Below are 26,069 nucleotides of genomic sequence, written 5' to 3' on the forward strand. Positions count from 1 at the left end.
TGCTCTACCCTGACACTGCTGCTTGCCCTGACCTGACACTGCTTCCTGCCCTGACCTGACATTACTGCCTGCCCTGGCACTACTGTCTGCAAGGCCATGTAATTGCTGCCTGACCTGACAAAGATGGCTACCCTGGACAGATTTCCCCATCACAATGACCTGTTTTCTTTCGAACATTTGTGATGTGTGATGCTTTGCAGAAAGGTGAAGCTATCTTATGGTTGGGTTACACGGAATGCCCAAAAATTGGAACACTTTCTATCTGTAATTTGAGGTGAATAACTGCGTAATAATGTTTGCCCTTGCATTGACACTCCCCAGTTTTATATAATACATATATATATATATATATATATCAATATATATCAATGACACTGGTTGTACTCGGTGAGTTCCGCTTCCCTGGATTGGATATTAGTGGAGTGTTTGCAAGCCGCATGACATTGTAATGTTTTCAAACTGCAAATGTTCGAAAATCTTCCTTATTAGGAGATCAGGATAAATTCCTTCCGAGCTCACACAGTCAGCATCTGGGCTCACGGACAGCTCACGGACAGCTCACGGACAGCCAAACACTTCAAACAAAACCTTTTATATGGCTTTAGGATTTATTTTGACAAACGATTTTGCTGCTAATTGAGGATTTTACAAGAAACTTATTTCATGACAGCGAGGGGTTAAAGTCATCAATGCGAAGAAAATGAAAAATGAGATTTTGGAAGTATGTCTACATTTGTCAGAAGTTGAGAGGAATCTTCTAATGTAGCATTTTAGGCAAGAAAACATGAAAATGACTGATTTATAAAATGCAAAAAATAATTATAAGCTTAAATAAACCAAATAATTCATTCATTATAAATTGCCATAAGACAACAATTCATTTATTGTAATTTACAATTACAGGCCAATAACTCATTGTAACAATGGGATACATCAATAATTTGTTATGATAAACTAACAGTTAATTCATTGTACATTACAACAAATGTATGTTTCAATCCGCTAATAATGCATTATTTGTGTGTTACAGACTGCTAATAATTCATTCATTGTACATTACAAACGGCTAATAATGCATTATTTGTACGTTACAATCAGTTAATAATGCATTATTTGTATGTTACAATCTGCTAATAATGCATTCATTGCACGTTGTTACAATCCGCTAATAATGCATTCATTGTACGTTGTTACAATCCGCTAATAATTCATTCATTGTACGTTGTTACAATAAACAAATAATTCATTCATTGTAGGTTGTTACAATAACTAATAATGTATTCATTGTACATTGTTACAATAAACGAATAATTTATTCATTGTACGTTGTTACAATAAACAAATAATTAATTAATTGTACGTTGTTACAATAAACAAATAATTAATTAATTGTACGTTGTTACAATCCGCTAATAATACATTAATTGTACGTTGTTACAATCCGCTAATAATGCATTCATTGTACGTTGTTACAATCCGCTAATAATTCATTCATTGTAGGTTGTTACAATAAACGAATAATTCATTCATTGTAGGTTGTTACAATAAACTAATAATGTATTCATTGTAGGTTGTTACAATAAACTAATAATTCATTCATTGTAGGTTGCTACAATAAACTAATAATTCATTCATTGTACGTTGTTACAATAAACTAATAATGTATTCATTGTACATTGTTACAATAAACTAATAATGTATTCATTGTACATTGTTACAATAAACTAATAATGCATTCATTGTACGTTGTTACAATCCACTAATAATTAATTCATTGTAGGTTATTACAATCCGCTAATAATTCATTCATTGTAGGTTATTACAATCCGCTAATAATTCATTCATTGTAGGTTGTTAAAATCCGCTAATAATGCATTCATTGTACGTTGTTACAATAAACAAATAATTCATTCATTGTACGTTGTTACAATAAACTAATAATTAATTCATTGTACGTTGTTACAATCCGCTAATAATGCACTCATTGTAGGTTGTTACAATCCGCTAATAATTCATTCATTGTACGTTGTTACAATCCGCTAATAATGCATTCATTGTAGGTTGTTACAATCCGCTAATAATGCATTCATTGTAGGTTGTTACAATAAATTAATAATGTATTCATTGTACGTTGTTACAATAAACTAATAATGTATTCATTGTAGGTTGTTACAATAAACTAATAATTCATTCATTGTAGGTTGCTACAATAAACTAATAATTAATTAATTGTACGTTGTTACAATAAACTAATAATGTATTCATTGTACATTGTTACAATAAACTAATAATGCATTCATTGTACGTTGTTACAATCCGCTAATAATTCATTCATTGTACGTTGTTACAATAAACAAATAATTCATTCATTGTACGTTGTTACAATCCGCTAATAATTCATTCATTGTACGTTGTTACAATAAACAAATAATTCATTCATTGTACGTTGTTACAATCCGCTAATAATTCATTCATTGTACGTTGTTACAATAAACTAATAATTCATTCATTGTACGTTGTTACAATCCGCTAACAATTCATTCATTGTACGTTGTTACAATAAACTAATAATTCATTAATTGTACGTTGTTACAATAAACAAATAATTCATTCATTGTAGGTTGTTACAATAAACTAATAATTAATTCATTGTACGTTGTTACAATCCGCTAATAATTCATTCATTGTACGTTGTTACAATAAACTAATAATTCATTCATTGTACGTTGTTTCAATCCGCTAATAATGCATTCATTGTAGGTTGTTACAATCCGCTAATAATTCATTCATTGTACGTTGTTACAATCCGCTAATAATTCCTTCATTGTACGTTGTTGCAATAAACTAATAATTCATTCATTGTACGTTGTTACAATCCGCTAATAATTCATTCATTGTACGTTGTTTCAATCCGCTAATAATGCATTCATTGTAGGTTGTTACAATCCGCTAATAATTCATTCATTGTACGTTGTTACAATCCGCTAATAATTCATTCATTGTACGTTGTTACAATAAACTAATAATTCATTCATTGTACGTTGTTACAATCTGCTAATAATTCATTCATTGTACGTTGTTACAATCCGCTAATAATTCATTCATTGTACGTTGTTACAATCCGCTGATAATGCACTCATTGTATGTTGTTACAATCCGCTAATAATTCATTCATTGTATGTTGTTACAATCCGCTAATAATTCATTCATTGTACGTTGTTACAATCCGCTAATAATGCACTCATTGTATGTTGTTACAATCCGCTAATAATTCATTCATTGTACGTTGTTACAATCTGCTAATAATTCATTCATTGTACGTTGTTACAATCCGCTAATAATTCATTCATTGTAGGTTGTTACAATCCGCTAATAATGCATTCATTGTACGTTGTTACAATAAACTAATAATTAATTCATTGTACGTTGTTTCAATCCGCTAATAATGCATTCATTGTACGTTGTTTCAATCCGCTAATAATGCATTCATTGTACGTTGTTTCAATCCGCTAATAATTCATTCATTGTAGGTTGTTACAATCCGCTAATAATTCATTCATTGTACGTTGTTACAATAAACTAATAATTCATTCATTGTACGTTGTTACAATCCGCTAATAATGCACTCATTGTATGTTGTTACAATAAATTAATAATGCATTCATTGTACGTTGTTTCAATCCGCTAATAATTCATTCATTGTAGGTTGTTACAATCCGCTAATAATTCATTCATTGTACGTTGTTACAATAAACTAATAATTCATTCATTGTATGTTGTTACAATCCGCTAATAATTCATTCATTGTACGTTGTTACAATCCGCTAATAATGCACTCATTGTATGTTGTTACAATCCGCTAATAATTCATTCATTGTATGTTGTTACAATCCGCTAATAATTCATTCATTGTACGTTGTTACAATCCGCTAATAATGCACTCATTGTATGTTGTTACAATCCGCTAATAATTCATTCATTGTACGTTGTTACAATCTGCTAATAATTCATTCATTGTACGTTGTTACAATCCGCTAATAATTCATTCATTGTAGGTTGTTACACTCCGCTAATAATTCATTCATTGTACGTTGTTACAATCTGCTAATAATTCATTCATTGTACGTTGTTACAATCCGCTAATAATTCATTCATTGTAGGTTGTTACAATCCGCTAATAATGCATTCATTGTACGTTGTTACAATAAACTAATAATTAATTCATTGTACGTTGTTTCAATCCGCTAATAATTCATTCATTGTACGTTGTTTCAATCCACTAATAACACATTTTAGCTTCCCTTCCCCCATTGCCTTTGCTTAAAACGTTAATTCAATCACCTTTTTCCAGCGCTGCACCGATCTTGCTGTGGCTGGCTCCACCCCTTTCCAAATCCTCAAATTTGAGGATCTCTGCCAATCCAATGCTTTGCCATGGAAACCAGAACTGCCCACAGTGTCCATTTAATGCTAATTCCAGTCAGAAGTCTGTCAACCCAACCAACTGTGCCTAAATCGATATCGGGGGCATATCTACTAAACACGGAGTAGTCATGGGCTGCTAACTAACTAGAAACTAGCAACTGGGCAGCTATTTCCCAGTGTGTAGAAAGGGATCAGTTACTGGGGAGTAATTTATCACAGGTCCTCCTGTACCCTCACGAACAGGAGTATAGGGGAGGGAGGTTTACATTCAATAATGCGTGTGGACATGTCATTGCCAGCGGCTGCTCACTTTAACTTAAAACTAGCGATTGGGCAACTATGACTGCACAGTCACTAGAAAGTCACCATCCAATGGGGTAAATTACATGGGGCTTAAATTCAATAATGGGGGGCCACCATCAGGGAGGGCCACCATCAGGGAGTGACAACCATAACGTGTAACGGCGAAACTATCTGCGGTGCAACTGCACCAGGACCCGCACACTGAAGAGCACCATCGGGTGACCCACGCACTTAGGGACACGGCAACAGTGCTGACCAGGCCCCTGAAGATATAGGGCCCATTGTTGCAGCCGCAACGCAAGTGTTGCTGGGAGGAAGTGACAGCTGGTCACTTCCTCCCAGCTCACCCCGCGCGGGAGGAGAGTCAGCGTGGAGACCTTGAAGAGGGAGAGCCTCTCCGACTCCCATCAGCCCCAGCCACCCTCCTGCAAGGAAAAGGTAAGAAACAGGAGGGTGCCTGAAAAATGAGATGTGTGTGTCAGTATGTATGTCTGTATGTCAGTGTGCATGTATGTCAGTGTGCATGTATGTCTGTCACATGTATGCCTGTCAGTATGTATGTATGTCAGAATGCATGTATGTCAGTGTGCATGCATGTCTGTCAGTATGTATGTCTGTCAGTATGTATGTATGTATGTATGTATGTATGTATGTATGTCAGTATATCTGAATGAATGTATGTCAGTATGTCAGTATGTATGTGTCTGTGTGTCTTTAGGCCTGTGTGTGTGTGTGTGTGTATGTATGCAAGTATGTGTCTCGGTGTCACTATGTATGCCCTTGTGTCTGTATATGTGTGTATGTCTCAGTATGTGTTTGTCAGTATGTATGCCTATGTGTGTATGTCTGTTTCAGTATGTGTGTCTGTTAGTATTTATGTGTGTGTCAGTATGTGTGTATCTTTGTGTGTGTGTATCTGTGTCCTTTTGTATCAGCGCATGTGTTTGTGTCTGTGTGTGTATACCTGTGGGCGGAATTTGTAGGCGGTTCCTGTGGGCCGGCTTGGAGCTGAGTTAGGGGCCCCAAAATGTATGATGGCGGCCCTGGAGGAAGGTCACGATCCACCTACCTGTCCTGTGGATGAGAGCTCTATAAAATAAAATGTGGGGATTTGCTAATGCCCCCCCCAGCCCTCACCCATGGATGTCAGGGAATATTATTCCCAAGCAAGTCTTGAGAGAGATAAGAGCCAGGATTTACTGACTTAAAAGCCAACCAATCAGAGCACTGAAATGGCTTCGGTGAGCCTTTGTAAAGGGACGGTACATTTTATTTTTGCGGCGTGGAATTGTTTCCTTGTCAGGTTTCTGCAATTCAGGTTTTTATTTAACAGTAGCATTGGGAAGTAATGAATTATTATTTGACCTATTTTGGGCTGAATAAAAGAAGACTTTAGAAGAAAGAAGATCTGGCAGCACATGGGATTTTTTTTCTTACAGGTATTAGATTTATTGACCCTCACTATTATTAGATGAAGAGCTGGGTGGGGTATTTCTTTTATTAGAGTGGCTTGGGGTTTGGAGACCACCAGTTACCAGGTGAGGGGGGGGGGGGGGGTAACACAGTGGGGGATTGGACTTCATCATAAGCGCTACGGAATCTGTTGGCGCTATATAAATGGCAATAATAATAATAATAATAATAATAATAATGAAGCTGTATGGTGATTGTGTTAAATGTGATGAGGTCCAATCCTCCACCATGTTACCTCTCTCACTTGGTAGCTGGTGGTCCCCAAACCCACAGTGGGTGACAATATGTATTTTTTTTCATTTATTTAGTCCAAAAACAAATAACAAATTAACAAATCGGTAACTAAACGAATTTGTTCATAGAGCAGTGAGAGCTATTATACTGTTGTTACTTTGGTTAGTGATTCATTCATTTCTCTAGTGATTGGTTGAGCACAATTAGTGAAATAATAAAAAATAAAACATTTATTTTTGACAAACAGAAACAAAAATAATTTTCAGAACAAATTAACCAACCAAACAACATGTCCACCCCCATTGATTATTAAATAGGTGGGGGCTGGGAGGGACAGTGGGCTAGTAAATAGTAGCCCCCACCTTTTCCCTATGAGTGTGGACTGACTCTTTAGCACGTTCCCACATTTTCTATGTGACCAGCAGTCCATCCCCCCGTTATTGAAATTCAAGCCAGCCACGCAATGTCCACAGGTGGCATGATGGGTTAAGGCATACGGAAGGTTTCAGATCTCTAATAATAATATGAGATTGGCCCAATGGGTTGTTTTTTTCACTATTTATTGTGGCAGCTGGCTAGTCACCCACCACATGATTAACCATCACGCTGCAGATTTCTTTTCACTATTTACGAGCTAGCTGCTAACGCTGTCATTGTGCAAATAGTTTCGATTTAAACTCAGGGCCATGATCTGTAGCCTCCAGGCTTGGGTTTTAACAATCCAGGTCCCAATTTCAGCCTTCCATCCACCCTCAGCCCAGCTGGAATCCAGACCAAATTCAGGCTCCTTTGAAGCCTGTTCCACATACATCGTGTTTGCGAAGACTTTGCAATCAGCATGGTATTTACTGCAGCCCAACGTTTTGCAACATTTGCCTTGTGACAAACTTCAACAGTATCCCTCTATTCTTTATTTGAAATCTTGTATTATATTATATACTATTCCATAATGATTGTTAAGGTCTCTTTATATTGTATTTAAAGGGGCTGGACTTTGGCTGTATAAACAAAGGGATTTAACTCCTAAATGGCAGAGAATTGAGCAGTGAGACTGCAGGGGCATGTTCTATACACCAAAACCCCGCCACCCCTTCACTTCTGATCACGTTTTATGGAATAAATATGAGCATTACATTTATTTGAAGCAAGGGATGCATGGCTAGCATATAAACATACCATAACACAGTCGTTTTGTGTGTAGATTGATTTTCAGATTAACTTGATAATTGAAATCGTGTCCATTTAAAGAGTTTTTATTTTTCACTTATTCATTCAGCCTTTATATAAAATAATTGGGGAATTGAGAAAAAGGCTTCAGACAGTATACCGTATCTCTTATAGTGTAATATTTCACACAGTGTCTGCGACAGAATGTAAAAATGAATGTCTGAATTGACTCAAGCATAATGCCAGCATACAGTAAATACAGTTAAATAATATATTTCTAAAATCAATGTGTTCAAAGCTGATAAAGTAATCTTAATCTCTAGAATGCTAATGCACACTTCGAAATGGTCCATTAACTCTCATCCACCTTCCCTGACTGTAGGAATTGTGTGACTCATTGAAACTTCCTGTACCGTTTGGAAGCATGGTGACCTGACATTTTCAGCAACTTTGAATTCATTATATTAGTGCCTGGCTGGCAATCATAACTAGGGAATAAATGAGGTTAAATGAGACTTTATTAATATGATTTTATACTGCAAAATACATTAAAAAAGTTATACTCAATTCTTGGTATGAAGTGGTTAATTAAAGGGCATTGTATAATAATTATAAATATAAAGGATCTGACATATTTGGAATGTTTTTCATAAACTGGGGAAGCTCGTTTATTTTATGGTCAGGTGTGCAAAGGGAGATAACTTTCTAATTTTTCTGAAAAACATACCCTTAAATTTGTAGTGTTGATATATGGAAAATGTATAAATATAAGATTCCACCAATATTTCTGTGTTAGAGCAAGATGATTTTAATTGTAGGTTGTTTTTTTTTATTATTGAATTTGAGCAAATTACCTTTCTCTCAACCTCCCAGAAATACCTTCAAATCTGACCAAAAGAAGATCCTGAAGGCACTAATTGATGTATTACGAGTTTATTTATTATTAGTGTAGAGAGAAGTTTGTATGTGTGTCTTATATGAGCTAATTTAATCTGTAAAAAACATTATGTAAAAAAAAACAACAAAACATGCCATGGCAAGTCTCTGTAGAACGTTCGTTATGTATCCATGGAGCATTTGTTCTGTTCTGGTCCCATAAATTGCACTTTGGGTACAATGAGTCCCGAGTTATTTCTCCGCATTGAGTTGTTTCTTCTCATAGAGTTATTTCTTCTCATGGAATTCCGTTTCCTGAGAGAGTTCTGGTGGGACAGTTCACTCTTCTGGAGTGTTTGGATGAGGATTGATGGTTTTTCATCAAGCTCTCTTGCGCTGCATTGTGGAGCAGCCACTTTAACAGTATTCCCAAATTTGGAATAATCCACAGAATAGATTCCATCTTCCTCAGTTACAACGGAGACAAAACGATGACCCCAAAGAATTTCTTCAGTGATATAGGATGTTCTAGCTTGTGTGGTGATGCCTGTAGTTTCCACAACTCCTTCAAGTATAACAATGACTTCAAGATCTTGGGTTGACAAGTCAGATGCAGAGATCTCATATAACGGGCTTCTCTTGTCAATGACATGACTGATGATTAGTGGAGCTACCAGAAAGATGTTATTGCTTTCCATTGCGTTTTCCACAGGGATGTCAATTTGGTGAATAGGGATGACCTCCCCTTCGGGGGTCACCGTTTTGCGTATAACTTGGATCCTCAGAGAGGCGCTAATGATCATGCTTTTTCTCAGATCTCCAACTCGGAACATGAAACACAGTTTTCCATTTCGGACTGCGATCACGGCTTGACGGCTGAAGATTAAAGTCTCTGCCCTTCTGTGGGATTGGGCGGTCTTCATGAATATGCAGCCCAGCATGACGGCGTTAATTATTAAACCCACAATGTTTTGCATGATGAGGAGGGAGATTGCCAGCAAGCATTCTTCTGTCATCATTCTCCCTCCAAAACCGATGGTCACCTGCACCTCAATGGAGAACAGGAAGGCCGCTGTAAAGGATCTGGTGAATAGAAAGCAAGAGAATGGGCATCACTCAGAACAGCAAATAAAATGTCTGTGAAAATCTCATTATTATACAAATAGGGTCATATATTGTCAGTAATTGTTAATATGCTCATTATGAGGTAGGCCAATTAAATTAATTTAGGGTCCAATCTATCCCCCTACGCACATTTTGTGTGGCATGACGTTAAGTCATTAGCAAGGTTTGACCTACCACCTATCTACTAGATGCTCCATGGCCCTGAAGTGTGGTCAGTGAAGGTTGGATTGGAATTCCGTGGTTCTCCTATGGCCATGGAATGACTGATAAAGTGACATTAAGCCTAGTGATAAGGGGACCATGTTATTGTCCACTCTCTATGGCCGGGGAGATGGGGAGCGAGTGTATTAACTCAGAGAATAGGGGTAATATTCAACAGTAAGTCTCCTGGTAATGGGAATCAAAAGATAAGGTCTAAAATAGACCTTGAGTTTAGAGTATATAGTACAGCTAAAGGTAAACCCTCAACTGAAAAATAGAAAGGGACTCCACTAAATATTCCTATTAGTGCAAAAAAAAAAAAAAATAGATAATGGAAACAAATCTAATATAGATTCAGGAGTGGCATATACCTTTAAATTCAGCTAATCCAGTTTGAAATAATGGAAATAGCTAACAAAGTAACTGATTGTTGTGAACTTTTATTTGGATCTATTCAGAGACTTTTTATATTGGACTTAAGCAATATCTGAGCAAAATACAGTTCTATATTTAATCATTGAATGTGAGCTATATGATGTATTTTCAGCATTGCAACAAACGCGATTTAAATTTAAAAGGTATTTACCACTCCTGAATCTCCAGGTGATTCCAGTTTCAGTTTATTTATTTTAAAAAAGGTTTCCAGATCCCTGCTAACTGATTGATTCAGAGAGTTCAGAAATACTTATTGATATAAAGGCTTCTTTAGGGTTGTTTGGGGTGATCTCTAGGTATGCCGTTTTGTATAAAGGTACAAAGCATTATCTAATAATGTTTTCACTAAATGTTTCCAAATGATTTTTCTGAATTTGAAGCCACTTTCCTAAATTGCTTTTGTTTTTGTTTCCTGCAATAAAAGGGTTAACTGTCAATTCTCTAAATCCATTCCTTGTCCCTTCCTTACTCGAATACCCAGAAGATGTGATTTCCCTATGTGTCCCTTGTTTAATTGAGCCAATAGTCAACCAGCGTTGCAAGAATTCCCCCTGTGTATCTGCTAATCAGGGTGATATACCAGCACTGGATTTAATAAACTGAGAAAAGTAAACATGATAATAATCATCATATTTAATCCTATAGTTAAAGGGACACTATAGGCACCTGGATCAACTCTGCTTACTGAAGTGGTCTGGGTGCAGTGCCCCTGTCAGTTTAATCCTGCAATGGTAACTATTGCAGTTATTGAGAAAACTAATTACATTGCAAGGTAACTCCTCCTCCAGGGGCATCCAGGTGTTTAAACAACTTTTGCATGAGGACATCCAGCATAAGCTAAAACCACTCAGGAAAGCATTTAGTCAGCGGGGTTGTCCTAATACGCTCGCAGCATCAGGTCCCCGACGTCGGCTGACTTTGGGAGAGGAGAAGCAAAGATGGAGTCTGACCAAACGTTGAGGGACAAGGTTTTTAACCCATTCTGCGCTGCGGGAGGAGGGTGGGGAACACTTAGACTTGGAAAACAATAAGATAGAAAGGCACACTGAATTATACAAATGGGTTAAACAAAAGTGCTACGTGCCCCATTATCCTACAGAAATGGAAAACAGAGACTAGAAGAAGCCTTCCAATGGTCTCCAATCTGGTGACAGAGCCTATTTCAGGGTCGAGTCCCATCGTCCCAGGTTTTGGTCCCCAAAAAGCATAGTGCGGGAGAAACATTAGACACAATCTTGCTATCCATATAATGTAATCCTGTGCATGCTGTTTACTGATTAGTGTAAGGGTACAGTTGGGGGATGTATAGTCTATAAAATGCTGTAATTCAAAATTCCAGTGCTCACACCTGGAGTCGGCTGAGACTCGGCTAGTTAAAATAAACCTGTTTGCTTCCTGAATCTACCTATGTCTGCTTTTTTATAATCGGTATGTGTCTTCTATTACCCTGCTTAACTCTCTTAGTTAAACGCCCTATACACCATATTATTGATAGTACCATTGAGAGGAAAACAGCCATTTGGCCATTTGGAAGTATAAACCTTTAGTCCCGAGAGAGGTAACATACAATCCGGTATTCAAACCCTAAAAAAGTTTATAAGTGGACCCCAGGGCCAAGTTAAAAGTTTTGTTGATCCCTCCTATCTTGTGATTACCCGATTGGTATTGGCAATCATTGGTAAGTGAATACCTAGTACCAGAAGCATCAAAGGGGGGAATGTGACTGGATTTCAGTCCGGCCTAAAATCTCCACGTGTCGTATCTAAGTTACAGTAATTAAATCTATAATGAGCAAGTGCAAAACCTGAAACCATATTCCAACCTCTCCCTGTCCCATGTGGCTATCCATATAATGTATTCCTGTGCATACCATTTACTGATTTGTGTAAGGGTACAGTTGGGGGATGTATAGTCGATAAAATGCCTGTAATTCAAAATTGCAATGCTCAGACGCGGACACGAGTCAGCTGAGACCCGGACGGTTAAAATAAACCCATTTGCTTCCTGAATCGACCTGTGTCCGGACTATATAGTGCCAGGCCCCCTTATATGGTGCAGAAGGCATGCTGGCGAGGGATACCTAATGTGAGCGATATACAATGCTTTCCTACGGGGTTTTGGGTGACGCTGAATAGCATGAAGATATCCAACTCACCTAACCACCTGGAAGCCCCTCTTCTGGTAGACAGCCACTAGAAGTGGAGTTAACTCTTTAAGGAAATTAGTGGAGTTTCTCAAAAATTGCAATAACTATAATTCATATGGGTATTCGAGTAAGGAATGGATTTATAGAATTGACAGTTAACCCCTTTATTGCAGGAAATAAAATCAAAAGCAATTTAGGAAAGCTTCTTCAAATTCAGAAAAATCATTTGAAAACATTTAGTGAAAACGTTAGTGCATAATGCTAAATGCCTGGTAGACTGCCACTAGCGCTGGAGTTAACCCTGCAATGTAATTACTGCAGTTTCTCAAAAATGGCAATAATTACCATTGCACGGTTAAACTGACAGGGCACTGCACCCAGACCACTTCAATGAAATGTCCCTTTAGATATGGTAAAACAGCTCCATCATTTGGTATCCTTAAATATGGCAATCCCAGTCAGAATACCAAATTAGGGAGCTATCTACTAAACAGCTGAACATTTTCATACTTAATTCTCTCTGCACAAAGCATGTTAAGAGTAGTAAAAATTAAGATAGCTCCATCAGTCTCTCCATCAGCCCTGAGTGTGATGGTTTGTGACCAATAACAAACATCTAATAGCCGATAAAATGATTTAAAATAAATTAACTGGTCTAGTAGAGTCCTTAATTGTAAATTGAAGCTATTATTCTGAAAATAACAATTGTTTTTTGTGACTGTAGGTTCCCTTCTGTCAATCATGACCACTGTCCACCCCCCTTTGGTAGTAAAAATGAAAGTTAAAGGGACACTATAGTCACCAGAAGAACTACAGCTCATGGAATTTGTCCTGGTGAGTAGAATCATTCCCTTCAGGCTTTTTGCTGTAAACACTGTCTTTTCAGAGAAAATGCAGTGTTTACATTAAAGCCTAGTGATAACTTCACTGGCCACTCCTCAGATGGCTGTTAGAGATCCTTCCTGGGTCATGGCTGCCTAAAATGTATCCAAACATTCAGTATCTCCTCCCTCTGCATGCAGACACTGAACTTTCCTCATAGAGATTCATTGATTCAATTCATCTCTATGAGGAGATGCTGATTGGCCAGGGCTGGGTTTGAATCATGCTGGCTCTGCCCCTGATCTGCCTCTTTGTCTGTCTCAGACAATCCTATGGGGAAGCACTGTGATTGGATCAGGCTACCACATGTCAGCAGACTGCTTGTTTTTCTGAGGCAAACAGCATGCAGAGTTACAGCTTCTGACTTGAATACAGTAAGATTTTGCTATATTTATGGAGGCATGGGAGGCTCAGGGGGGCTAGATGTTGGTTTTAACACTATAGGATCAGGAATACATGTTTGTGTTGCTGACCCTATCGTGATCCTTTAAATTAAATTTACTTACCTTATTTACAGCACTGGGACTGCTCTCCTCTAGTCGCCTCCGAAGACGTCAGAATCCAAGCTGGCTTCACCTGTGATCTCCTCCAGTCTAATGCTTCTATTTGAGAAGCCTTGGTGTATGAGATTCGCATGCGCAGCCAACGCTCCACTAATTCATTTAAATGCTGCTATGAGTTTACTGCGTTCTGGAGGACACACCTCTTGTGGCTGTCAGTATGGCAGCCATTGGAGGTGGATTTAACAAGGTGATGTAAACATTGCCGTATCTACAAAACCGCACTGTTTTATACATCCACTACACCCAGTCCCAAACCACTTTGTTAAAATACAGCATTGAGATACAGGGGTTGATAAAAACCCACATGTTATGTGTTATACTAACAGTAATTCACCAAAGTGAGAATTCTAAGTGAACTTCAAATTTAAGGTAAATGTAATAGAAACATGTTCTAAGTCAGCTATTCTGTCAGTTTGGCCTTTTTTGAAATTCAGAATGTACTTCCAATTCTTCGTTTAGTGAATAACCGTGTAAACATTTCCCCCATTTTACTTACGTTACTTCGGTGACACACGGTGCTGGCTGCGGTAACCCTTCGCGAATGTCCAAGTCTCCGTGCGCAAACGCCACCAGCCACCATATCATGGCGAAGAGCAACCAGCTACATAGGAAGGACATGGTGAAGATGACCACTGTGTGTCTCCATTTTAGGTCCACAAGGGTCGTGAAGATGTCTTGAAGGAAACGGCCCTGCTCACGGATGTTTTTATGGGCAACATTACATGCACCATTCTTGGCAATAAATCGTGATTTTCGTATGTTAGGGCGTACTCTTGGTTTCCGTAAATTCTCTGCTGCAATTCTTGCCAAGACGTACTCCTCTGGAATGATACTTTTCCTAGCTAGCATGCTGCTCATTTTACTGATAACTTATCATTTGTAGCTCGGAGAAAATTCTTCATCTGAATGCCGACTCTTAAACAAAATAGAAGACACAATCAGAACAAATCCGTAATATTGTTATAAAATACAACTTGCCATCATATCTTCTAGGTATAATGTACTGAATTACAGTGAGAGGCCATTGTGCTGTATCACAGGAGGCATGAGGGAATCAGACCAGCCGGGCCCTAGATATTCCCAGTGTCGTTATTCACTGTCAGACCTAAAGCTAAGTAATGCATGGGGAGCAGAGTGGAGGTTACAAGGGGAGCTATGTGTGCCTAAATGGAGGCTGTATAGGGACCACCACATGTACTTGAATGGAGGTCGCACACGAAGGTGTGTGCATTCCTGGATAGAAGCTGCTTGGGGAGCAGTGTGTGTATGCCTGGGTAAAGGCTGCAAGAGGGGGAGTGTGTCAGTCTGAATGGAAACTGAATTGGAAGCAGAGTGAGGGCCTTGGTGGGGGCTGAATGGGAAGCAGAATGAAGGCCTCAGTGGAGGCTGAATGGGAAGCAGAGTGAGGGCCTCAGTGGAGGCTAAATGGTAAGCAGAGTGAGGGCTTCGGTGGAGGCTAAATGGTAAGCAGAGTGAGGGCTTCGGTGGAGGCTGAATGGGAAGCAGAGTGAGGGCCTCGGTGGAGGGTAAATGGGAAGCAGATTGAGGGCCTCAGTGGCCACTGAATGGGAAGGAGAGCGAGGGCCTCAGTGGAGGCTAAATGGTAAGCAGAGCGAGGGCTTCGGTGGAGGCTGAATGGGAAGCAGAGTGAGGGCCTCGGTGGAGGCTGAATGGAAAGCAGAGTGAGGGCCTCAGTGGAGGCTAAATGCGAAGCAGATTGAGGGCCTCAATGGCCACTAAATGGGAAGCAGAGTGAGGGCCTTGGTGGAAGATTAATGGGAAGCAGAGTGAGGGCCTCAGTGGAGGCTAAATGGGAAGCAGAGTGAAGGCTTCGGTGGAGGCTGAATGGGAAGCAGAGTGAGGGCCTCGGTGGAGGCTGAATGGAAAGCAGAGTGAGGGCCTCAGTGGAGGCTAAATAGGAAGCAGATTGAGGGCCTCAGTGGCCACTGAATGGGAAGCAGAGTGAGAGCCTTGGTAGAGTCTGAATGGGAAGCAGAATGAAGGCCTCAGTGGAGGCTGAATGGGAAGCAGAATTAAGGCCTCAGTGGAGGCTGAATGGGAAGCAGAGTGAGGGCCTCAGTGGAGGCTAAATGGTAAGCAGAGTGAGGGCTTCGGTGGAGGCTAAATGGTAAGAAGAGTGAAGGCTTCGGTGGAGGCTGAATGGGAAGCAGAGTGAGGGCCTCGGTGGAGGCTGAATGGAAAGCAGAGTGAGGGCCTCAGTGGAGGCTAAATAGGAAGCAGATTGAGGGCCTCAGTGGCCACTGAATGGGAAGCAGAGTGAGAGCCTTGGTAGAGTCTGAATGGGAAGCAGAATGAAGGCCTCAGTGGAGGCTGAATGGGAAGCAGAATTAAGGCCTCAGTGGAGGCTGAATGGGAAGCAGAGTGAGGGCCTCAGTGGAGGCTAAATGGTAAGCAGAGTGAGGGCTTCGGTGGAGGCTAAATGGTAAGCAGAGTGAGGGCTTCGGTGGAGGCTAAATGGTAAGCAGAGTGAGGGCTTCGGTGGAGGCTGAATGGGAAGCAGAGTGAGGGCCTTGGTGGAGGCTAAATGGGAAGCAGATTGACGGCCTCAGTGGCCACTGAATAGGAAGGAGAGCGAGGGCCTTGGTAGAGGCTGAATGGGAAGCAGAGTGAGGGCCTCAGTGGAGGCTAAATGGTAAGCAGAGTAAGGGCTTCGGTGGAGGCTGAATGGGAAGCAGAGTGAGGGCCTCAGTAGAGGCTAAATGGTAAGCAGAGTGAGGGTTTCGGTGGAGGCTGAATGGAAAACAGAGTGAGGGCCTCAGTGGAGGCTAAATGGGAAGCAGATTGAGGGCTTCAGTGGCCACTGAATGGGAAGCAGAGTGAGGGCCTCGGTGGAAGATTAATGGGAAGCAGAGTGAGGGCCTTGGTGGGGGCTGAATGGGAAGCAGAATTAAGCCCTCAGTGGAGGCTGAATGGGAAGCAGAGTGAGGGCCTCAGTGGAGGCTAAATGGTAAGCAGAGTGAGGGCTTCGGTGGAGGCTGAATGGGAAGCAGAGTGAGGGCCTCGGTGGAGGCTGAATGGGAAGCAGAGTGAGGGCCTCAGTGGAGGCTAAATAGGAAGCAGATTGAGGGCCTCAGTGGCCACTGAATGGGAAGCAGAGTGAGGGCCTCGGTGGAAGATTAATGGGAAGCAGAGTGAGGGCCTTGGTAGAGGCTGATTGGGAAGCAGAGTAAGGGCCTAGGTGGGGCCTGAATGGGAAGCAGAGTGAGGGCCTCGGTGGGGGCTGAATGGTAAGCAGATTGAGGGCCTCGTTGGACAGTGAATGGGAAGCAAAGTGAGGGCCTAAGTGGAGGCTGAATGGAAAGTAGAGTGAGGGCCTCTATGGATGCTAAATGGGAAGTAGAGTGAGGGCCTCTTTGGAGGCTGAAAGGGAAGCAGAGTAGGGGCCTCGGTGTGGCGGGCCACCGCCCCTAAGTACCATGCCCACTGAATATTCATATGTTTTGCCCTTGTATTTTGTGTTCCCAATGTTTATTCCCACGGTTTTCACTTGTATTCTGTGTTTACCCATGTAATGGTGATGTATTTGTGTGTTTTACCTGCTCCCCATTTGGGAGAGCGCATACAAATGGAACCTGCTCGTCTCCCAAATGGGGACTACCCAGATACCTCATTTAAAACGTTCGTACAGAACGTTCACACCTCGTAACGAGGTGTCAAAACCACAAACCGCAAGGAAAATAAGCACTGATTCGTATAGCCAAACGCCCACCAAGGGAATCATTAATTTCCCGAACGGGCATGCTTGCATTGTTTTCAGGTCCCTGTGTTGGGGATCGCCCTACCTGCTCATAACGGCGCTATGATTACTGTTTACCCTCACGCCCGGGAGCTACGAAGCTAGGCTTGTATCTGCCCAAGAGAGCACTCTCTCCAGTGCTACCTGAGTGGAGGTAGCCCTCAGAGAGGGGCGCAAGCCCCAGCAGCATCCCTGGAGCTGTGAGTCGACTACAAAGCCACAGGGGTCCCGCTGGCCGCATTGAAGTCCGTTCGACCAATGGGAGAGGGCACGCACATTCACACTGGGTTTGTGTCATTCTCCTCACTGGTCGGCAAGAACGGGCGCTAGTTGGTCGCTGCGGGGCACAGGTGACCAATCACAGAAGGAGCACCCTTTCAAACTGGGTTTCGCGCCCTTTCTCCTGACTGGGCAGCAAATCCCCTTTCCACCCTGAGCGCCAATTGGTGTAACCAAGTTTCGCGCCCTTTCACATGATTGGGCGATGAAACTCCTCCCTGCGATCTGATTGCCGAGATTTGGTTTCACGTCTTTCAACTGATTAGTTGTTGCTTGGGTTGGACGCAAAGTTTGAATTCGCCAGACTAAACCGAGCAACTTCATGGAACTAATTTCATGGATGTACAGAGCCTCAAGCCCAAGAATTTACACGACAATTTCATGGGCTCTGTACATCCGAACTCCCCGCTTTTTGAAGGGATCCCAGATGGGACCCGGGCTATCTATGGATGTAGGTTTTATCTGTGTGACCCCTTCACTCCAGGAGCCCCGAGGCCCAAATGTCACCCCCCTGTATGGAAAATGTTTTAATGTGTGTCCCTATGTACTGTTGGTATCCCCCAGAGCGGGAGATGGCTATATGTAACTCAACCACCTACTGCCTGGGATTGTGTTGAACTGAATAGAGACCCCGTCTGTGTATAAAAGCTGTGTGTTCCAAATAAAGATTGTCAGAGTTTGTACTTCCAGAACTGTGTCTCGTCTGGTTACTGGAGGGAAGATTTAACCCCTGTGTCTGCTGTTCCAGCTTGCAGGGGATGCAGCGGGGAAAGTTCTTGTAAGGACTAAAAGAGCAAGTTCCCCCATCGGTTTCCCGGTTCCAGTTAGGAAGCAACCCTTCTGGCGGAGTTACCCAGCCGGGGTACAGGGAGCTCGGCTACACTCGGAGGAGGCTGAATGGGAAGCAGAGTGAGTGCCTCAATGGGGGCTGGATGGGAAGCAGAGTGAGGGCCTTGGTGGAGGCTGAATGGGAAGCATAGTGAGGGCCTTGTTGGGTGCTGAATGAGATGCAGTGTGAGGGCCTCGGTGGAGGTTGAATGGGAAGCAGAGTGAGGGCCTCGGTGGGGGCTGAATGGGAAGCAGAGCAGGGGCCTTGGTGGAGGCTGAATGGGAAGCAGAGTGAGGGCCTTGATAGAGACTGAAAGGGAAGCAAAGTGAGGGCCTCGGTGGGAACTAAATAGGAAGCAGAGTAGGGGCCTCGGTGGGGGCTGAACAGGAAGCAGAGTAGGGGCCTTGGCGGAGGCTGAATGGGAAATAGAATGAGGGACTTGGTAGAGGCTGAATGGGAAACAGAGTAGGGGCCTCATGGAGGCTGAATGAGGAGCAGAGTGAGGCCCTTTGTAGAGGCTGAATGGGAATCAGAGTGAGGGCCTCAGTAGAGGCTGAATGGGAATCAGAGTGAGGGCCTCGGTAGAGGCTGAATGGGAAGCAAAGTGAAGGCCTTGGTGGAGCCTGAATGGGAAGCACAGTGAGGGCCTCGGTGGAGGCTGAATGGGAAGCAGAGTGAGGGTCTTGGTGGAGGCTGAATGGGAAGTAGAATGAGGGCCTCGGTGGAGAATAAATGGGAAGCAGAGTGAGAGCCTAGGTGGAGGCTGAATGGGAAGCAGAGTGAAGGATTCAGTGGGGGCTGAATGGTAAGCAGAGTGAGGGCCTCGGTGGGGGCTGAATGGTAAGCAGAGTGAGGGCGTCAGTGGCGGCTGAATGGTAAGCAGAGTGAGGGCCTCGGTGGAGGCTGAATGGGAAGCAGAGTGAGGGCCTCGGTGGAGGCTGAATGGTAAGCAGAGTGAGGGCCTCGGTGGAGGCTGAATGGTAAGCAGAGTGAGGGCCTCGGTGGAGGCTGAATGGTAAGCAGAGTGAGGGCCTCGGTGGAGGCTGAATGGGAAGCAGAGTGAGGACCTCGGTGGAGGCTGAATGGGAAGCAGAGTGAGGGCCTCAGTGGGGGCTGATTGGTAAGCAGAGTGAGGGCCTTGGTGGAGGCTGAATGGTAAGCAGAGTGAGGGCCTCGGTGGAGGCTGAATGGTATGCAGAGTGAGGGCCTCGGTGGAGGCTGAATGGGAAGCAGAGTGAGAACCTCGGTGGAGGCTGAATGGGAAGCAGAGTGAGGGCCTCGGTGGAGGCTGAATGGTAAGCAGAGTGAGGGTCTTGGTGGAGGCTGAATGGGAAGTAGAATGAGGGCCTTGGTGGAGGCTGAATGGGAAGTAGAATGAGGGCCTCGGTGGAGAATAAATGGGAAGCAGAGTGAGAGCCTAGGTGGAGGCTGAATGGGAAGCAGAGTGAAGGATTCAGTGGGGGCTGAATGGTAAGCAGAGTGAGGGCCTCGGTGGGGGCTGAATGGTAAGCAGAGTGAGGGCGTCAGTGGCGGCTGAATGGTAAGCAGAGTGAGGGCCTCGCTGGAGGCTGAATGGGAAGCAGAGTGAGGGCCTCGGTGGAGGCTGAATGGTAAGCAGAGTGAGGGCCTCGGTGGAGGCTGAATGGTAAGCAGAGTGAGGGCCTCGGTGGAGGCTGAATGGTAAGCAGAGTGAGGGCCTCGGTGGAGGCTGAATGGGAAGCAGAGTGAGGACCTCGGTGGAGGCTGAATGGGAAGCAGAGTGAGGGCCTCAGTGGGGGCTGATTGGTAAGCAGAGTGAGGGCCTTGGTGGAGGCTGAATGGTAAGCAGAGTGAGGGCCTCGGTGGAGGCTGAATGGTATGCAGAGTGAGGGCCTCGGTGGAGGCTGAATGGGAAGCAGAGTGAGAACCTCGGTGGAGGCTGAATGGGAAGCAGAGTGAGGGCCTCGGTGGAGGCTGAATGGTAAGCAGAGTGAGGGCCTCGGTGGAGGCTGAATGGTAAGCAGAGTGAGGGCCTCGGTGGAGGCTGAATGGTAAGCAGAGTGAGGGCCTCGGTGGAGGCTGAATGGGAAGCAGAGTGAGGACCTCGGTGGAGGCTGAATGGGAAGCAGAGTGAGGGCCTCAGTGGGGGCTGATTGGTAAGCAGAGTGAGGGCCTTGGTGGAGGCTGAATGGTAAGCAGAGTGAGGGCCTCGGTGGAGGCTGAATGGTATGCAGAGTGAGGGCCTCGGTGGAGGCTGAATGGGAAGCAGAGTGAGAACCTCGGTGGAGGCTGAATGGTATGCAGAGTGAGGGCCTCGGTGGAGGCTGAATGGGAAGCAGAGTGAGGACCTCGGTGGAGGCTGAATGGTATGCAGAGTGAGGGCCTCTGTGGAGGCTGAATGTTAAGCAGAGTGAGGGCCTCGGTGGAGGCTGAATGGTAAGCAGAGTGAGGGCCTCGGTGGAGGCTGAATGGTAAGCAGAGTGAGGGCCTCGGTGGAGGCTGAATGGTAAGCAGAGTGAGGGCCTCGGTGGAGGCTGAATGGTAAGCAGAGTGAGGGTCTTGGTGGAGGCTGATTGGTAAGCAGAGTGAGGGCCTCGGTGGAGGCTGAATGGTAAGCAGAGTGAGGGCCTCAGTGGAGGCTGAATGTTAAGCAGAGTGAGGGTCTTGGTGGAGGCTGATTGGTAAGCAGAGTGAGGGCCTCGGTGGAGGCTGAATGGTAAGCAGAGTGAGGGCGTCAGTGGCGGCTGAATGGTAAGCAGAGTGAGGGCCTCGGTGGAGGCTGAATGGTAAGCAGAGTGAGGGCCTCAGTAGAGGCTGAATGGGAAGCAGAGTGAGGACCTCGGTGGAGGCTGAATGGGAAGCAGAGTGAGGGCCTCAGTGGGGGCTGATTGGTAAGCAGAGTGAGGGCTTTGGTGGAGGCTGAATGGTAAGCAGAGTGAGGGCCTCGGTGGAGGCTGAATGGTAAGCAGAGTGAGGGCCTCGGTGGAGGCTGAATGGGAAGCAGAGTGAGGACCTCGGTGGAGGCTGAATGGTATGCAGAGTGAGGGCCTCTGTGGAGGCTGAATGTTAAGCAGAGTGAGGGCCTCGGTGGAGGCTGAATGGTAAGCAGAGTGAGGGCCTCGGTGGAGGCTGAATGGTAAGCAGAGTGAGGGCCTCGGTGGAGGCTGAATGGTAAGCAGAGTGAGGGCCTCGGTGGAGGCTGAATGGGAAGCAGAGTGAGGACCTCGGTGGAGGCTGAATGGTATGCAGAGTGAGGGCCTCTGTGGAGGCTGAATGTTAAGCAGAGTGAGGGTCTTGGTGGAGGCTGATTGGTAAGCAGAGTGAGGACCTCGGTGGAGGCTGAATGGGAAGCAGAGTGAGGACCTCGGTGGAGGCTGAATGGTATGCAGAGTGAGGGCCTCTGTGGAGGCTGAATGTTAAGCAGAGTGAGGGTCTTGGTGGAGGCTGATTGGTAAGCAGAGTGAGGACCTCGGTGGAGGCTGAATGGTAAGCAGAGTGAGGACCTCGGTGGAGGCTGAATGGTATGCAGAGTGAGGGCCTCTGTGGAGGCTGAATGTTAAGCAGAGTGAGGGTCTTGGTGGAGGCTGATTGGTAAGCAGAGTGAGGGCCTCGGTGGAGGCTGCATGAAGCAATATTATTAGAGTCACATTGAATACTGACGCAGTGCCCCCTCACCCTCTTGCTGCATTGTGCCTGAATGGCTCTAGGTATTTAAAACTTGTGTACCCAACGTATGTGTTAAATTATTTAATTGCTAAGTATGAATTCTTATTATTGTATGTTTTTACTTTATCTGTATTTGTATTAAGCATTAACGTCTTCATAACAAAGATTAATTCAAACCCCTGGCATTTCGGCAGCCATTAAAGGGTTAACAGATCTCTCTATAAACAGATATACCAGCTCCATAATGTGCTACTGATATATGGGACTCTGTTAACCCTTGGACTTTATGTATTTGCCAGATACTATAGCAACGTGCAGTAGAAAAAGTCAGCGGACACTTACTATAATCTGACATGGTGCAAGGTGTGTGTCTGAGATTGACCACAATCCTGGGGCACGGTTAGCTCTGTGAGCCGTCCAAGTTCCTGCTCAGATAATCTCTGCTCCAGTAATTGCTCAACTCCAGGAACCATATAATCTCTGCTCCAGTAAGTACTCAGCTCCAGGGTCCAGATAATCTCTGCTCCAGTAACTGCTCAGCTCCAGAATCCAGATAATCTCTGCTCCAGTAAGTACTCAGCTCCAGGGTCCAGATAATCTCTGCTCCAGTAACTGCTCAGCTCCAGAATCCAGATAATCTCTGCTCCAGTAAATCTGCAGCTCCAGAATCCAGATAATCTCTGCTCCAGTAACTGCTCAGCTCCAGAATCCAGATAATCTCTGCTCCAGTAAGTACTCAGCTCCAGGATCCAGATAATCTCTGCTCCAGTAACTGCTCAGCTCCAGAATCCAGATAATCTCTGCTCCAGTAAATCCGCAGCTCCAGAATCCAGATAATCTCTGCTCAGTAACTGCTCAGCTCCAGGAACCAGATAATCTTTGCTCCAGTAAATCCGCAGCTCCAGGGTCCAGATAATAGCTGACTAGTGGCAAGGCACCGTGTACAGGGCTTCCTTGGCACTGGACAGTTGCACCATGCAGATGTAGTGATATTCACATCAAGTAGCCAAATCGCCCAGTCCGTGAATGTTAGTCCCACTTTTCTTTCACATATTTTTTCTCACAGCCAGCTCACTGTGATGCTTTTTTCCAGATCTCAGCTAGAAAAGTAATCTGATAGTTATTCCTTTAAACAGCAGTTTGCAGTGACGTCCAGGCCAGTAAGCCCTCCCATCCTTTTATCTGAGCTGCAGAAACAGCAATCTCTAAACTGTCCTACAAAGCGACTGTGTACTCTCTGTGGAGGGAAAGTCACAAAGTCGACACATGCTGCACCTTCACAAACACCAACAAACAGAACCTGACAAACATCAGCAAACAGAACCTGGCAAACACCAACAAACAGAAACTAACAAACATCAGCAAACAGAACCTGGCAAACACCAACAAACAGAACCTGGCAAACACCAACAAACAAAACCTGGCAAACACCAACAAACAAAACCTGGCAAACACCAACAAACAGAAACTGACAAACAAAACCTGACAAACATCAGCAAACAGAACCTGGCAAACACCAACAAACAAAACCTGACAAACACCAACAAACAAAACCTGGCAAACACCAACAAACAGAACCTGGCAAACACCAACAAACAGAACCTGGCAAACACCAACAAACAAAACCTGACAAACACCAACAAACAAAACCTGGCAAACACCAACAAACAGAACCTGGCAAACACCAACAAACAGAACCTGACAAACATCAGCAAACAGAACCTGGCAAGCACCAACAAACAGAACCTGGCAAACACCAACAAACATATTATAAAATGTGATCTAATCATCATCTAAGTTACCACAATAGACAATCACAGTCTGCTTAAACTAATAACACACAAAGAATGAAATGTTGCCATGTTTTTATTTAACACACCATGTAAACATGATCCACAAAGACAAGCTGCAGGCCTCCTGGCAGGGCCCATACAAGGTGGCAGAACAAATATGTGATCGGCCCAGTCGCAGGTGTAGGGGCCAAACGCATGCTCCACGTAAACATGCTCAAACCTTACCAGGAGCGTACCGAAGAGGTAACTGCCATTTGAGGTAACTGCCAGCCGAGGATTTTGATAATCTACCTCTCCCAGACCTCCTAGATCAGGAGGGCTGGAACGGAGATATGGGAGAAGTACAGTTAGGGGAGCGGCTAAGCGAACAGGAGCGTACCCAAGTTCTAAGTCTAATTAGGGAAAAAGGGACCACCTTCTCTAACTTACCTGGGTACACCCCGTTGGCCACCCACAAGGTAGAAACCTTAGAACAGACACCCCTTCGCCAACCCCCCTACCGCACCCCAGAATCAGTAAAAGAGAATATGCATAAGGAGCTTGAGGAAATACTATGGCTAGGAGTGATAGAGCACTCTAATAGCCCTTGGGCCTCCTCAGTAGTGCTAGTGCCGAAACGGGATGGAACGACCAGTTTCTGTGTAGACTACCGGAGGCTCAATGACAAAACCACCTCGGATGCTTACCCTATACCCCAGATAGACGAGCTCCTAGATAAAATGGCCAGAGGCCAGTACCTCACCACAATAGATCTGTGCAAAGGGTACTGGCAAATTCCACTAGCCGAGGATGCCATTCCTAAGTCGGCGTTTGTCACCCCGTTTGGCTTGTACCAGTTTAAAGTCATGCCATTCGGGATGAAAAATGCCCCGGCTACCTTCCAGAGGATGGTGGATCGGTTACTGGATGGGTTTCAGGAGTATGCTTGCGCTTATTTAGACGATATTGCCATTTTTAGCTGCTCCTGGCCTGAACATCTGACCCACATAAGAGCCGTACTAGACCGAATTAGGGAAGCAGGATTGACCCTCAAGCCCAGCAAATGCCACATAGGGATGGCCGAGGTCCAGTACTTAGGACACCGGGTAGGAAGCGGTCAACAGAAGCCCGAGCCTGCTAAGATAGAGGCTGTCGCCAAGTGGCCAACCCCTCGCACCAAGACCCAGGTTTTAGCCTTTCTAGGTACCGCAGGGTACTATCATAAATTTGTACCCAACTACAGCGCCCTGGCCAAACCCCTCACTGATTTAACTCGCAAGAACCTTCCCAAGATAGTAACCTGGGCCCCAGAGTGCGAACAGGCATTTCAACAGCTCAAAACGGCACTTGTTAACTTTCCTGTACTTTCTGCTCCCGATCCAACTAAACGATTTCTCGTTCATACAGACGCTTCTATGTTTGGATTGGGAGCAGTACTGAGCCAAGTCGGAGCGGATGGCGGCGAGCACCCAGTGGCTTATCTAAGCAGGAAACTTTTACCCCGGGAAGTGAGCTACGCCGCCATTGAAAAGGAGTGCCTGGCTGTGGTGTGGGCCTTCAAAAAGTTACAACCCTATTTATATGGACAAGCTTTCTCTTTACTCACGGATCACAACCCGTTGGTGTGGCTAAACAGGGTGTCAGGAGACAATGCCAGGCTGCTGCGCTGGAGTTTGGCGCTGCAGCCTTTTGACTTTACCATCCACTACCGCCCTGGGAAGCAAAACGGCAACCCCGACGGGTTATCCAGACAAACAGACATTGGCAAATGATCCGTGAGTACTCCTCCGGACATCCCCAAGCCGATCCGTTGGGATCAGACTGTGTATGCCGACTTGGTTCTGGGGGAGCATTGTGGCAAACACAGCCACTGTATATTGTTATTCCTGTATGTCTCATGTTATTACGTATGTGTATACCACTTTAAAGAACCAAGCATATGTGTATTATGTATACA

General features: G+C 44.2%; 1 protein-coding gene across 1 annotated transcript; it reads right to left on the bottom strand.

Moving 5' to 3' along the window:
- Positions 1-8,566: 8,566 nt before the first annotated feature.
- Positions 8,567-24,099, bottom strand: KCNJ8 (potassium inwardly rectifying channel subfamily J member 8). The gene is made up of 4 exons (XM_063446649.1): positions 23,847-24,099; positions 22,683-23,808; positions 14,327-14,745; positions 8,567-9,561 (listed from the first exon to the last, which is right to left on the bottom strand). The coding sequence occupies exons 3-4, from the start codon at positions 14,686-14,688 to the stop codon at positions 8,661-8,663; spliced, it is 1,263 nt and encodes a 420-aa protein (XP_063302719.1). The 5' UTR covers positions 14,689-14,745; positions 22,683-23,808; positions 23,847-24,099; the 3' UTR covers positions 8,567-8,660.
- Between the last annotated feature and the right edge of the window lie 1,970 nt (positions 24,100-26,069).

The sequence above is a fragment of the Pelobates fuscus genome, chromosome 3 (assembly GCF_036172605.1).
Source record: "Pelobates fuscus isolate aPelFus1 chromosome 3, aPelFus1.pri, whole genome shotgun sequence".
Lineage (NCBI taxonomy): Eukaryota > Metazoa > Chordata > Amphibia > Anura > Pelobatidae > Pelobates > Pelobates fuscus.

What these genes read in the sequence shown, in the direction of transcription:
- KCNJ8 (XM_063446649.1), bottom strand. Translation starts at nt 14,688, where the DNA reads ATGAGCAGCATGCTAGCTAGGAAAAGTATCATTCCAGAGGAGTACGTC. An exon ending in CCGTGTGTCACCGAAGTAAC is followed by an intron (nt 9,562 to 14,326) that starts GTAAGTAAAATG and finishes TCTATTCACCAG; the next exon opens with ATCCTTTACAGCGGCCTTCC.